This window comes from Myotis myotis, unplaced genomic scaffold (assembly GCF_014108235.1).
Source record: "Myotis myotis isolate mMyoMyo1 unplaced genomic scaffold, mMyoMyo1.p scaffold_m19_p_17, whole genome shotgun sequence".
NCBI lineage: Eukaryota > Metazoa > Chordata > Mammalia > Chiroptera > Vespertilionidae > Myotis > Myotis myotis.
The window spans coordinates 23,126,807-23,142,452 of record NW_023416321.1 but is presented as its reverse complement, the minus strand read 5'-3'; the positions used below and the strand labels follow the sequence as shown (position 1 = coordinate 23,142,452).

The following is a 15,646-nucleotide window of genomic DNA, read 5'->3' as shown; positions in this document are numbered from 1 at the left end:
AGTTCCTGATGAGCCGTAGGACCGCGGGCAAGTCATTTCCCGGCGCCTCGGTCAGCCTAAGCCGCACAAGGAAGCCCAAGTGCCTACTGTCTGTGGAAGGCCTACGTGAAAACCCACTGGGAAACGTGCGTAGGGGCGTGACCCACACAGGCGGTCCTGAGCCGGGTTGCGCGCTGCGCTGCAGAGACGGGAATGCAGAGTCGGAGACGCCGCGCAGCCGCCCGGCGCGCAGGACACGCCAGGCTCGCCGAGGGGCGGGGCGGGGCCTGACCCAGGGGCGGGGCCTGATGGGTCACGCCCCCCCCCTCCCCGACAGCGCGACGTGGCCGGACGCCTCCCGCCCGCCCCCGTGCCGCGTCTTCCCGGTCTCCGGGGCCCGCACCCCGACCCCGACCCCCCACCGCACCTCGCGGTCCTCCCCTCCTTCACGTCCCGCTAGAGGGGCTCGAGCCCGCCGCCGCCGTCCCGCAGCGCCGCGTGCCTCACCTCGCCGAGTCCCCCTGCTCCACGCCAAGGAGCAGCCAGCCACGTGCGCGCCCTGGGCTGCGCGCTCGCTCCCGAGCGGCGCAAGCGCGAGCTCGCCCCTCCCCCTCGCGCCGCCGCGCGCCCGCCGGCTCCGCCCCTTTCCCTCCGGGGCCTTCGCGTACTGCGCGCTTTTGCCACCGTCCGGGCCGGCGCCCGGGCCTCCCCGCGAGCCCGCTGCTGCCCTCTCTCTGGCCGAGTCCTGGGAGGACGCGCGGGAGCCGCTGGTCTGACCTTGAGTCCGACCGGCAGTCACTTTTCCCGGGAGGTGCGTTGCGGGTCAGCAGAGGCTCGCCGGGGCCGAGTGACGAGTGAGCCCCTCCGGAGCGCCCCCCGTGCGGCGGGGCGGGCCGGTCCTGCCCCGCTTTTGTGTTTTTTAACATTCTCACACCCTGTTGCAGCAGCGAAGGAAAGTGAGGCTAAGGGACTCGGTGGCCGCCTCTGGAATCCGGGTGCTGGAGAGCTGCTCATGGATTTTCCAGACTGAATGGTTTAAGGGTGTGCGGGGTACGTTTATTCCGATGCTTCTGGACGGCCGACGTTATCTCCTCTGGAGAGAACCAGCCCGTCTTGGGGCTTCAGAGGCCCCGATTGAGGCGCAGTGATGAGAGGATGTGGTGGTCCGCTCTGATGTCAATCTTGAGGGCTAGGTATGTCCTAACTCTTGTTACTGCTAATTCTTATCATAGCTACCCTATGTCGAGTATGTATTGCATGCCAGGCATTGGACAGCGGTTACATGCATGGTCTCATTTAATCTTCCAAAACGACGTTGTGAGGGAGGCTCTATTATTATCCCCATTTTCCAGGTGAAGACATTTAGACTCTGGTTTATAAATAACTTGGGATCACACTGCTACAAAGTGTTGACCGAGGAGATTCAAACTGTGGTCTGTCTTAACCATTAGGCTGGTACATCTGTTTAGAAGTTTGTCTTTCGTAAATTTGCCTAACCTCTTTTAGAATTCATTTACACGTCCTATGAGGCTTTTTTATTCATTTTTTAATATTTAAGAGACAAGTTCATTGTTAAAAAAAAAAAATCAGGAGATTCATATGAGCAAAAAGAATGTGAAAAGCAGCTCTTGACTGTTAGTTAACATTTTGCTATATTCTTTGCAGACATTTTCCTGTGCATCAATAAATATAGAGTCGTTTTACATTTGTTGTATCCTGAAAACCTATTTATTCACTCAACAAATATTTAATGAGCATTGTTCTGGGTGCTAGGAATTCAGCAGTGAACAAAATAAAGTCTGCCTCTTATAATAGTGGGGGAGGATGACAATAAGCAATCCGATATAATAAAAGCCTAATATGCTAGGTGTCTGGTCAGGCATTCAACCAATCAAAGCGTAATATGCTAATAATATGCTAAGGCTGCTCAACCACATGCTATGACGGTGCACTGACCACCAGGGGTCAGATGCTCCAACCAATAGGTTAGTTTGCTGCTGGGGTCTGGCTGATCAGGACTGAGGGAGCCTGGAGCCCTCCCGCGATCCCTCCCCAGCTGGCCAACTTCCCACTTTCCTCCCCAGCCTGATCGTGTACTGGTGGGGTCCCTCAGTCTGGCCTGTGCCCTCTCACAATCTAGGACCCCTTGGGCGATGTCGGAGAGCTGGTTTTGGCCCAGTCCCACAGGCCAGGCTGAGGGACCCCACTGGTGCACGAATTCGTGCACTGGGCTTCTAGTAACAAAATATATTGCTAAATAAAGATAATGCCCAGTGATGTGTCAAGTTTTATGGGGGGGAAATCAGGATAAAGGGCTAGGAAGGATATGGGGAATGCTCTTTTAGATAGGATAGACAAAGAAGACCTCCTAAGGGAAGAGCACATAGGTAGAAATCTAATCACTAAATGAAGGAGGCAGCTATGTGGATTTCTAGAGGGAATCTTTTCTAGGGGAAGAGAAATGGCCATTGGCAGTGGTCCTAAGATAGGGGCTTGGTTGGCATGTTGGAGAAGAAGCAAGGAGACCATATGGCTGGAGCACACCAAATTAGAGAAATAAGGTGTGAAACAGGCAGAAGCCCGATCATGTATCATCTGACTTTGGATTTGGTTGGACTTGGATTTTATTGGGACATGACAGAATACAGTGGTAGGGTTGAGAGCCAAGGAATAATCAGATTTGCTTTAAAAGGATTACTCTGGAAGCTGTATGGAAACATTAAAATTGCCCTTTAAAGCAGGAATTGCCCTTTTTACACAGCAATTGTTCAACAGATAGTTTATTATTACATTGGTGTTTCACGTACACCTTTGCAACCACTCTCACATTCTCCACAAAGAGGAGATAGGGTCAAACACTTAGGACTTACCTTCATGTCTTTTTCACCTAAACTGCCTGGCGAGGGCATATGTCCAGATCTGGATGTCATGGTTGTCAACAATCTGAATCTGAATTATTAATGTACAGTTGTGGAAAAACAGTCCCACATAATACTGGGATCTATTCATTAGAAACATTGCATTTCAACACCTGAAAATTACTCTTCCTCTTCAATTGATGTTAGGCCCTCATCAGAATTCTAAGCCCCCGTTTAGACATTGTGCTTAAGAAAGATATGGAGAAATGGAAATGCACAGTGAGAAGGCTAGCTCAGAGGAGAGGCCAGGACTAAAATTGTATAATTGTATGAGAATTGTTTCTTGGAATATGTGTCTTCTTTAGACAGAGCTTGAGGACAGACACTGTGTCTTTTCTTCTTTGTGACCTCAGTGCCCAGAAGTGCATCCTGGATGAATATTTGTGAAATGAGCAAGTAAAGGCAAAGGTATGGATGAAGTCACTCAGGCAAAATGTATAAGGTAAACAGAGAAGATATCCAATCTTTGCTTTCACTGGAGGTTCAAGCACCTGAACGTGGCTTACGAGTAGGGTGACCATAAGGTCCGATTTGCTCAGGACAGTCCTGGTTTACTCCTGCTATTGTCCCCATATAATTAATAATATTGTCTCATTTCACTCTCAGAAGTGTCTCAGTCTGTACAATCCTATATAATAAAAGGGTAACATGCAAATCAACTGAACGGCGGAACAACCGATCGCTATGATGTGCACTGACCACCAGGGGGCAGACACTCAATGCAGGAGCTGTCCCCTGGTGGTCAGTGCGCTCCCACAAGGGGAGCACTGCTCAGCCAGAGCTGTCTCCAGACTGGTGAGCTCAGCGGAGGTGGAGGGACATCCCCCGAGGGCTCCCAGACTGCGAGAGGGCACAGGCCGGGCTGAGGGACCCCCTGCCCCCCACCCCGCCCCTCCATGCCTCCATGCACAAATCTCGTGCACTGGGCCTCTAGTAAATTATATGGTCACTCTTTGTAGAAGGCCCTTCAGGGCGTAGTGTCTTCCTATTTCTGACATCACTGCCCCATCTCACATTTCATTCTCCAGCCAGACGGAAGCATCTCAGCTTTTCTTATGCACTCTGTTCCTTCCAAGCTTCCTTTAGCAAGGTACCTCCACTTCAACTGAAACATCACTTCCTCGGGAACACCTCTCCTGGCCCCAAGTCTGAGTTAAGTGGACCCTTTACATGCTTCCAGGGCAGCTTGTATTTAACCTGTCATAGCAGAGATAACTGTCTTGCTCCCCTCACTAAACATGTATAAAGGAACCTGAAAAAACACCTTTTATACTTTTTAAGTTGAAATTTAATAATATCCAAGATTAGTCCATGTTGGGCTAATATTTTGGAAAACTGAGCTTCAGGACTTAGCACATTCTCCAAGCCCTTTTACTCATAACTAATTTAAGAAATTGACTTTGAAACCCAACAAGGAACATTGTATCATACTGTCAGGCTCTGTGATGTGACTGCCATTGACTAAGTCCAGAATATCCCAACAGCTCTTCAACTACTAAGCTTCAGTGATTGGAACCAAAAGTGTAGTGTCTGAGCTTCCCTCCCTCCCTATGGAAATGATTCTCTACCATTTTTAATACTTACTATGACCAGAGTGCTGAAAGAACTTTATAAACTTTATTTCATCTAATGTTCTTCCTATAAACTGAGGTGGCTTTTTGTGTTTTATTTGTTGTTGTTGCTAATCCTGTCTAATCCTCTTAGAGGGAGTGGAAGGGAGGAGGGGTGAGAGAGAGAGAGACACATCCATCATTTGTCTCCCACACGCATCCCGATCAGGGTGCCCTTGATCAGGAGTCAACCCCTCCACCCTTTGGTGCACAAGCTGATGCTCTAACCACTGAGAACACCTGCTAGAGCTGAGGTGGCTCTTTATAGTTTAGAGTACAAATAGATAAAAACAGGAAGTCTAAAAGTCTAGCTATGCCTTCTAGGTTTCAACTTCCTTCCCTTTAAACTCTGAAATATACCCAGCCCATGTAAATTAACCAGAGATTCCAGTCCTGGGCCCAGCCCTTTGCCAATTACAAAGGCTCTTCAAGTCATGGAGTCTTTCTGTGATGCTCTCAGTAGAGAGGGCTTCACCCCACAAAAGGCCTGAGCCTCAAGGATGTAAGTTCTCAAGGCCTAGTTCAGGATTGGTTCCTCCTTAGCCTCTGCTGCTGTCTCTTCTTCGGGAGCATTGCCATCCTCCCTCCTGCTCGCCTCCCCCATCACTCTGTGCCTCTCTCTCTCTGTCTCTTTGTGGCCACCCTAGTCAAAGGAATTAGAGAATCCTTTTCTTTCCAGGAGATTCCTAGAGTGCTTATTTAATTTGATCCACCCAAACTATGACCAGTCTACAGAGGAAGGGTTGAGGCACCTCTGTTAAAATACCTAAAGAAATGTAAGGTTCGCCCTCACGGGTTTGGCTCAGTGGATAGAGCGTCGGCCAGCAGACTGAAGGGTCCCAGGTTCAATTCCGGTCAAGGGCATGTACCTTGGCTGCGGGCACATCCCCAGTTCGGGGATGGGCAGGAGGCAGCTGATTGATGTTTCTCTCTCATCGATGTTTCTAACTCTCTATTCCTCTCCCTTCCTCTATGTAAAAAAATAAATAATTTTTTTTTTTTTTTTAAAAAGAAGAAATGTAAGGTTTGCCTATAGCCATTTCTCTACACAGTGAGACCTGTCTGGGGATGCTTCTGCATAAGTAGGACGGTCCTAAAGATCTCAAAGGTGAACAAGAGGGAGAAAATTTGTTCTGCATAAGAGCCCTGCTGCAACCTACTTTACAAATAAGGAAAAATGAGTCTCAAAGAGGTAAAATCACTTACACGGTAAACATATCCTCCAGTGAAGATTAAAAAAAAAAAAAAAAAAGTTGTTGTAGGTTAGATTGGCCTGTGCTCAGCATTAGAATTTTGTCATTATTTAAATCAGCAATTGTCAACTAGAAATAGGTAGGTTTCCAGAACAGAACACCAGGCAATGTTACCAGGTAGCACAACTAGAATTAAAATCATAGCTGTCCAGAGGTGCCTGTGGGAATCGCCCTGACACACTGAGGCTGGGTTCCTTGGGCCTGCTGGAAGAATAGGTACTGCTTAGGGGCTAGCCTTAGCCCTTTGGGATTGGGTTGGGTTCTTTGGGGCTAGAAAAGAAAAAGCAGATCGGTCCAAGTGTAACTAATAAACTTCCTCTGACTAGTTAAAATGGAAGTTAGAAATCAAGATTTACATAATGCTATGGCCATTACACAGAGTTTTCATGAATCTAAACCTTTGCTTCCCCATTTCTTCTGCCTCTTCCTATCTCACTGACTGCTTTTGATCTACAAAAAGTGCAGGATGTCAGTGTCATGATTCATCAGGCTTTGGGTAGGATCCAAAAAGTTAGGAAAACTAGGAATGTATTGTTGCTGCGTGACTTCTGTTTATCAGAAAACTTTAAAATGCCTACTCGGCAGCCTAGCTACATACTTTTCAACCTACTATACAGGGCCTCCACCTTTTGACTGCCAAACAGGCTCCGAAAATATTTTGCATCATTCGATGACAGGCAGTTTATATTCTTTGCAACCAGCAGGTGCCTAATGTTTGAATTATGATTTGTAAGGAACCTGACACAGTTTGATATAATTTAAAAAGCATGGACTTTCCTTAATTTGAATCCTGTCACCAGCTTTTACTACCTTTAAGAATTTAGGCAATGTCCTAGCTGGTTTGGCTCAGCGGATAGAGCGTCGCCCTGCGGACTCAAGAGTCCTAGGTTCAATTCCAGTCAAGGGCATGTACCTGGGTTGCGGGCACATCCCCAGTAGGGGGCGTGCAAGAGGCAGCTGAATCGATGTTTCTCTCTCATCGACGTTTCTAACTCGCTATCCCTCTCCCTCTCCCTTCCTCTCTGTAAAAAATCAATAAAATATATTTAAAAAAAAAAAAGAATTTAGGCAAGTTATTATCTGTGCCTCTTTTCTTATATATAAAATGAAAAATAGGATACTTAATAAGAGTTTATGATGATGTATGTATAGTACCTAATTCATGGTGGTAGACAAATAAATTATAATGATAATTTTAATTCTATAAATGCTCCATGAAATAACCCTGGGGCTTGTTTAGGTGTAGTTCTAGATTGTGGGTTGTGGGTTTGTTCACCAGTTGGGGCATGTACAGGAGGCATCATAAATGTTTCTCTCTCACATTAATTTTTTTCTCTCTCTCCCTTTCCCTTTATGAAATCAATAAACATATCCAGAACAGAACACCAAGCAATTAAACAGAATTTATTTTGCTCCCTGTGTCTTTATACTTTTTTCACTACAAAACTATTAGAGTGAGCCCTTGCCAGTATGGCTCCCTTGGTTGGGCACCTTCCTGTGCACTGAAGGGTTGCTGGTTCAATTCCTGGTTGGGGCATATGCCCAGGTTGTGGGCTGGGGGTGTGTCAGAGGCAGCCGGTTGATGTTACACTCTCACATTGATGTTTCTCTTGTCCCCTCTCCCTTCCTGTCTGTCTATAATAATAAAAGAGTAATATGCTAATTAGACTGGATGTCCCTCCAGACCTCCTTCCAGATGTCCTTCCAGACAACCTTCTGGGCGAAGCTGCGGCGGTGGGGGCCAAGGCAGCCACTGCAGTGGCGGCTGGGCTGAGCCCCTTGCATGAATTTTGTGCATCAGACTTCTCTTAAATCAATAAAAATCAATAAAACAAAACAAAAAAGTAATGAGAATGTACATTATCTCACAAGTCATAGAGCAAATGCATAGTTGTAATCAAGGACAATTAATCCTGACTTACCTTGAATGCAGAACAAACTCAGGAGCTCCATCCCATTTAATTAATGTAAATAGTGAACAGACATATATTATGATCAATTAACTATAAGACTATTCCTCACAGTACAGAGCAAGTTCTTTACTATTGTAATCGAAACTAACAAGGTTAATCTGATGCATATTTAATGATATGTGTAATTGTTGTGCTGCATGATAATTAGACCTTAAATGCTAAGCTGTTTACATAAATTACTGTAATTGGTTATTTTTACACAGCCAAACACATTTTTTGGTGTTTGCTCACTTTATTAATTTTCTAGAATCTATAATCATGGCAAGGACAACAGTCTTCTCTGAAACCCTTTTCTATTTAATCACTTATTCACATACACAGATAAACTATTGTCAAGCAAAATTCACTGCTACCTATTCAGTGCTAACAGGAGTCCCCAGTCTGGGGTGTGGTGAAGGGAGAAACTTTTGAGTGAAAGGTTTCCAGAGAATCAGCTCAAGTGAAGCAGCTCAAGCTAAGCTGCTCAAATGAAATAGTAAAGTAGCCTATATTACAGGTCTAGTGTTGCCAACTGTTATAGCTCTAATGTTGCTGTTCAAGCTTTACAGTGTGCAAGCTGGGGAAATGCAGTGGGAAATGCACTCCATCCTAACAGGGGACGCTGGCTTATATAGAAAGAAGTTCTTGTCTGTGTCCCTGATTGGTCCATTTCTATGCAAATGAGGACTCCAAAGTCACACAGTTTTGTTCCAAATTGCACTGTTCTGTTTGGCCAGCTCACACAGTCTGGTTGGTTGTTGTGGAGCTGCTCTGCTTGGTTAGTAACTTATGCAAATGAGGATATGGCTGCGCAGCTCCAATTGGACAGGAAGATCTTGGTCCAAATAGAATACCAGGAGTTTCTTTATGAAGTGAAGGCAGGAGCTCTGTGCAGGAAGCTTGGCAGCTCAGTCTATGGCTTTCCTCTGACGTGTAGTATGTGTGAGAGCCCTCTGTAATCAGTGGCTATTAAATTCTGGTTATGAATTTGGGCCCAATTAATCACAATGAGCTTTTGTTGGCAGATATTCTTTCTCCGGGTTCACACTCTTCAAAATGGCACTGCAGGGTTCTCCTCCCTACTTGGTACTGAAAATAGCCACTCACTGCTCAAAGCACACAAAATATATTTTCTTATTTTAGACCTTAAAAACCTTTTAAGGAAAATATTGTTACTCCCATTTTGCTGATGTAGAAACTGATGGCCATAGAGCAGTGGCTCCCAAACTTATTTGGCCTACTGCCCCCTTTCCAGAAAAAATATTACTCAGCGCCCCCTGGAAATTAATTTTTTTAAAATTTTAATAACAATTAAACAGAAAGATGTATGTATTAATGTTTCTACCTTTTTCGTAAAATATAGTAAAGAAAGGTGTAAATTAGAAACATTGAAGTTTGAAATTATGAAACTATTTATTGAACTCAGAATAGAAAGGTAATACAAAAAAAGTTAAAACGAATGCACCTGTGGCCATCACCGCCCCCCTGGATCGCTGCAGCGCCCACCAGGGGGCAGTAGCGCCCACTTTGGGAATCACTGCCATAGAGGGTAAAAGCAGGTAGAATAGTAGAGATTCAAACTTCTACCCCCATCCTCTAACCATACTTTATACAATCTTAGAAGGTAACGGATCCCAGCAGAGATATGTAACATTTTTTAAGGAAAATCAAATGGCTTCTGAGAAATACAGATATTACATTAGTGCCTCCTTATCTGTGGTCTTGCTTTCCATGGTTTCAGTTACTGGTGATCAATCATGGTCTGAACGTATTAATGGAAAATTCTAGAAATAAACAGTTCACATTTTATTTTATTTTTTAATTAAATCTTTATTCAGATTATTACAGTTGTTCCTCTCCCCCCCCCCCCCCATAGCTCTCCTTCACCCGGTTCCCACCCCACTCTCTGCCCTTACCCCCCCCCCCCACTGTCCTCATCCATAGGTGTACGATTTTTGTCTCTTCCTGCACGCCCCACACCCCTTTCCACCCGAGAATTGTCAGTCCACTCCCTTTCTATGCCCCTGATTCTATTATATTCACCAGTTTATTCTGTTCATCAGATTTTTTATTCACTTGATTTTTAGATTCACTTGTTGATAGATATGTACTTGTTGTTCATAATTTTTATCTTTATCTTTTTCTTCTTTCTTCCTCTTCTTAAAGAATACCTTTCAGCATTTCATATAATACTGGTTTGGTGGTGATGAACTCCTTTAGCTGCTTCTTGTCTGCGAAGCTCTTTATCTGACCTTCAATTCTGAATGATAGCTTTGCTGGATAATCTTGGTTGTAGGTTCTTGCTATTCATCACTTTGAATATTTCTTGCCACTCCCTCTGGCCTGCATAGTTTGTGTGGAGAAAGCAGCTGACAATCTTATGGGTACTCCCTTGTAGGTAACTGTTTTTCTCTTGCTGCTTTTAAGATTCTCTCTTTGTCTTTTGCTCTTGGCATTTTAAAATATACTTTTTATTGATTTTTTACAGAGAGGAAGGGAGAGGGATAGAGAGTCAGAAACATTGATGAGAGAGATACATCGATCAGCTGCCTCCTGCACATCCCCCAGTGGGGATGTGCCCGCAACCAAGGTACATGCCCTTGACCGGAATCGAACCTGGGACCTTTCAGTCCGCAGGCCGACGCTCTGTCCGCTGAGCCAAACCGGTTTCGGCTGCTCTTGGCATTTTAATGATGATGTGTCTTGGTGTGGTCCTCTTTGGATTCCTTTTGTTTGGGGTTCTCTGCGCTTCCTGGACTTGTAAGTCTATTTCTTTCACCAGGAAGGGGAAGTTTTCTGTCATTATTTCTTCAAATAGGTTTTCAATATCTTGCTCTCACTCTCTTCTTCTGGCACCCCCATAATTCGGATGTTGTCCCATTCGCTTGAAGTTGTCCCAGAGGCTCCATACACTATCTTCATATTTTTTGATTCTTTTTTTTTTTTTGCTTTTCTCATTGGGTGTTTTTTGCTTCCTTGCATTTCAAATCTTTGACTTGATTCTTGCGATCCTCTAGTCTGCTGTTGGATCTCTGTATAATATTCTTTATTTCAGTCAGTGTATGCGTAATTTCTAGTTGGTCCTCTTTCATATCCTCGAGGGTCTCACTAGATTTATTAAGGGTCTCACTAAATTTATCGGCAGTTTCTAGAAAATTCTTGAAAAACCTTATAACTGTGGTTTTGAACTCTATATTCAGTAGTTTGCTTTCCTCCATTTCTGTCATTTGTGACCTGTTTCTTTGTCTCCACATTTTGGCTGCTTTCCTGTGTTGTTAGGGTGGCTTTGTGTGCTAGGTGTCCTATAGGGCCCAGTGGCTCAGCCTCCCCAATTACCTGAGGTAGACACTCTTGCTGCACCCCTTTGTGGGCTGTGTGCACAGTCTTGTTGTAGTTAAGCCTTGATTGTAGTTGGTATCACTAGGAGGAATTGACCTCCAGGCCAATTGTCTGTGAGAGTCAGCTGTGTCTATGGTGGGAGAACTTCTGTGCTGGAGACACCCTTATGGGACAAGACTTGCTTCAGTGGGGCTTTGGTGCTCACTGAGTCTGCCCCCTGAGTGTGTCCCTTATGGATCTTAGGAGTTGTAATCTGGATGATCCCACTCTGACCACTGGGTACACTGGCACTTGGATCTCTAAGGAGGTGCTAATTTAGCCTCTGCCTGAGGCTACCCAGCAGGAGCTATGGAGAGATCTGCAGATTCCTCTTCTTTGTTTGGAATTTGGAGGTGCCCAGATGAGGCCCAGCTGTGCAGCAATGCAAGCTGCTGTGGGGCCTTGGGCCTTCTTTTGGATGTTCTGGGTCTCTCTGACCCAGCTGCAGTTAGGTAATTTTAGATTGCAAAGGGCCAGGGCATTCATATGCAAAAGCCTCTGTGCATAGCTTGGGTGGGGCGGGGTCTCAGGGAATCAACAGGGCGGAGCAAACAGCTATGGCTGATCCTCAGTCCTACCCTAAGATGTCCCGGGTCTCAGTGTCCCTCGGAAATCGCTGCAAGCACCTCTAAGAGAAAGCCGCCCTCGAGTTCCGCCCACTGCCAGACAGTCCAGTTTCTCCCCGTATGAGTCTGGGTCCCCAGAGACTTGCCCGGAACTGGCGTTAAGAGCAGTCAGGAGCTTGTGTCTCCCTCCCGATTGAAAAAGACAACTGTGTCCTCAGTTGCCAGCCCTTTCCACGTGTGCCTCTGTACCTCTGCACTTTACTTCTGCACCTCCTGAGTCTCAGTGTGCTTTTCTCTTTCCTTCTAGTTGTAGAATTTCCACTCAGCCAGCCTTCCTGTGGTTCTGGATGATGTCCGTTTTGTCTTTTAGTTGTATTTTTGAAGTGGTTGTGCGAGGCAGCAATTTCAGGTGTTTACCTATGCCGCCATCTTGGTTTCTCCAACACTTCATGTTTTAAATTGCATGCCATAATGAAAGCTTGCCCCATTTCCTCTGTCCCTCCTGGGACATGAATCATCCATTTGCCCAGTTTATCCCAGGTTGGGGTGGGGAGGAGAGAGACATCACATTCAGATAACTTTTTTTTTAAAATATATTTTATTGATTTTTTTACAGAGAGGATAGTTAGAAACATCGATGAGAGAGAAACATCAATCAGCTGCCTCCTGCACACCCCCTCCTGGAATTGAACCTGGGACCCTTCAGTCCGCAGGTCGACGCTCTGTCCACTGAGCCAAACCGGTTAGGGCTCACATAACTTTTATTACAGTGTGTTGTTATAATTGTTCTATTTTATTACTAGTTATTATTGTTAATCTCTTACTTACCTAATCTATAAATTAAAGTTTGTCATAAGTATGCATGTATAGGAAAAAACATAGTGTATATATAGGGTTTGGTACTATCTTCGGTTTCAGGCATCCACTGAGGAGTCTTGGAACACATCTTACATGGATAAAGGAGACTACTATATTCCTGAATACTAATCCTTTGTGAAACATGTTGCAGTCTACAGTGTGTTTCTAATGTAATATTCCTTGATATGCAGATATACCCATAAATAAGCAACTGTCAGGCTCTGAAGCTCTGCGAGTCCCATTGCCTCCAAGAATCTATTTTCATATTGCCTTCTATGGCTGCATTTAAAAAGCTATTGACAGGTATGTCTAAAAATCCCACAAAACAGAACTAACAACGTGATACATGTCAGCAACAATGTGACATTAAAAAAAAAACACAACATTTTCTATCCACAGTTGGTTGAATCTGTGGATGTAGAACCCACAGATTCATAGGGCCTACTGTATAGTCACGAATACAAGACTGTACAGCTCAATTAAAAAAAAAAAACAAAAAACTAATCACCCAGTAGAAAAAAAGGGAGAGGTTATAAGCAAGCAAGAGAAAATCTGAAGCAAATAAATATATGGAAAGATGCTCAACTTTGCTAGTAAGCATGAAAATGCACATAAGAACAACAACAATATACTACATACTTTATAGCCAAAAGATTGGCAAAAATTTTAGTCTGAGATTTCCAAGTTAGGGTGTGAAATAATAGAGACTCTGTTTACCGCTGGGGCATTGGAAAACAATATGCATTTAGCAAAGTTGAACAATGAATTCTACTCCTTGGCATATGTCCTAGACATAAACATGTCTAAGGAAATTTATTGTAGAATAAATAAGTTAAATTGCTATATGATATTGTGTTGTATAGCTTATGTCTTCAAAGTCAGTGTCTCTTCTGTTGAATTTTTGATTCTTCTAGAGGGCAATTAGGACTTTACCCTGTAGTCTGCACTATTTATTCATTTTTGGAGCGGTAGGGAGCAGTAGTGATCTGAAGAAATGCTAAAAGAGTCTTCTGGATATCATCTTATTTTGGGGAGACCATGACACTTATACCTCTGAACATATATTTCTCCATCCTATTTTAAGTTTTAGAAAATAACTTAAAATAGGACAAAATTCGGCTGTTGTGAATTGGGGCACTTATAGCCATCATTTAGGGCACATATAACTTCTTTCTCATTTGTTATTTTTGCCCACCGCTTTTTTCAGAGGATGAAGTTGGCAACTTCAGCCACTGGGTGGCGCAAATTCACAAGAGTTTGGTGAAAGTTGGTAAATAACAGCTCAAAGTGCATTAGTTGTTACACTGTAGCAGGTGAAGCAGGGTTAGGTAGAAAAAAAAGGCTTTGGGGGCTGGAACTTAAGTATAGACATGGATCTAAATTCTCTGGGAGTGGAAATTTTTAGTATTGGGTGACTGGCAAGTCCGGTCACTGAATAAGGGAAAGAAAAAGAAGGAAAGGGAAGGTGTTAGAATACAGAGCAAGAAGAGAAAGATGAGATAAGGAAATATGAGAGAAGCCCAAGCTGGGTGGTTCAGTTGGCTGAAGCATCATTTCGTACACCAATAGTTTGCAAGTTCGATCCCTAGTCAGTGCGTGCAGGAGGCAACTGATTGATGTGTCTCTCTCTGTCTCTCTGTCTCCCCCTTCCTCTCTAAAGTCAATAAAACATATCCTCAGGTGAGGATTAAAAATTAAAAATAAAACATTTAAAATATCTGAGAGAGAAAAGCATGTAAGTCTAGAGAGATGAATTCAAGTGTTACCAACAATTACAGGATGGCCTTTCATTGATTTGCATCCGCCTGGTTAACCATTAGCAGCTTTGATGTAAAATAAAAGTTACTTCATTTTCTCCTAGAAAATCAGATATGATATCCTCAGCTATCCATTTAGTAGTATGATGTTACCAACATTTTCTGAATGTCTACTATGAACATAGTGCTTTTTTGGCTACAGAGTAATATAGAAGTATACAAATGTAGATGTAGAGAATACACTACAACCTCCAAGGATACAAACTAGGAAGTATACTAGTATATAAAAAGATAAATGGCAACTCAAGGCAACATGGGGGCCATTGTATGAACTCTAAAATGAAAACCTTTCTGAAAGTGGGAGAGAAGGTGTGGAGGATCAGAGTGTGAGGGGAGGAGGAGCCATAAGACTGTCAACCTGTGCAGGACAAAAAAAAGAGAAGGGTTCCTAGCCCCTAGCCATAAGTACATATAGCAAGTCTTCCTTGGAAAATGGCTAGTTCTGGACGTACACATAGGAAAAGTGCTCTAGGTCAGAATCTGCTGGAGGGTGCTTAAAGGGGCTCAAAACCAAGATGGGAGAAGGGGAAGAACAATTAGGTCTAGAGCCACCTTTTAAGTCCCTCTGTGATTAGTAGCCTCTTGCACTAGCCTAGGTGTACAGAAAAGAAGGGACCCTAATGGCCTGGTCCTGGGTCATGTTGATTTTTTGAGAACACGGGTGTATCTAAAAAATGAAGAAATGGCAAAATATATAAGATTGTATATTTTAAGTTTATATTGAATAAGTCATGCTTTAACAAACACACACATACAACGATTAATGTCATTCAGCAATACCTTCAAAAGTTTAAATTGGAAGTTTCTGTTAATGTGCCTTCTCTGCCCTAAGCAACTTCCTACCGTAATCATTGCATCTATCAAAAAGTATTGTGGTGCCCTTGCTGGTGTGGCTCAGTTGGTTAGGGTTGTGGGTTCAATTCCTGGTCAGGGCACATACCCAGGTTTTGGGTTCAGTTCCCAGTCAGGGCATGTCCAGGAAGCAACTCGTCAATGTATGTATCTTTTTCACATTGATGTTTCTCTTTTTCTCTCTCTCTCCCTCCCTCTCCCTCTCCCTCTCCCTCTCCATTCCACTCTCTCTAGAATCAATGAAAAACATATCCTCTGGTGAGGATTAAAAAAAAACTATTGAGGTGATTTAGACCCTTAGAAACGGTGGAATGACTTCTAGTCCTTTCTAAGACTTGACTGGAATATAGCAGTAATATGCTAACCAAAAAAGAGATGGCAACTTTAAAATGGTATAAAGAGTATGATCTTATTTGTGTAATATGTGTCTTTTTATGTATAAGGATTATATATATATATATAT

General features: G+C 43.8%; 2 protein-coding genes across 11 annotated transcripts in view; one reads left to right on the top strand and one right to left on the bottom strand.

Moving 5' to 3' along the window:
• TADA2A (transcriptional adaptor 2A) overlaps window positions 1-563 on the bottom strand; it is a 47,288-nt gene extending 46,725 nt beyond the window's left edge. For 4 of the 7 annotated variants that reach the window (XR_004972898.1, XR_004972899.1, XM_036340894.1 and 1 more), the window contains exon 1: window positions 487-563. The gene's annotated coding sequence lies outside the window, so the exon portion shown is untranslated. Of the gene's footprint in view, window positions 1-406 lie in introns of all 7 variants that reach the window. The other 3 variants (XM_036340896.1, XM_036340899.1, XM_036340895.1) reach the window with 2 other exon arrangements.
• Window positions 564-634: 71 nt separating this feature from the next.
• ACACA (acetyl-CoA carboxylase alpha) overlaps window positions 635-15,646 on the top strand; it is a 277,027-nt gene continuing 262,015 nt past the window's right edge. For 2 of the 4 annotated variants that reach the window (XR_004972815.1, XM_036340343.1), the window contains exon 1: window positions 635-1,172. Coding sequence is in view for 3 of the 4 variants with exons in the window: in XM_036340343.1 (XP_036196236.1) it covers window positions 1,135-1,172 (38 nt within the window). In the remaining variant the exon portion in view is untranslated. The remainder of the gene's footprint in view (window positions 1,173-15,646) is intronic. The other 2 variants (XM_036340342.1, XM_036340341.1) reach the window with 2 other exon arrangements.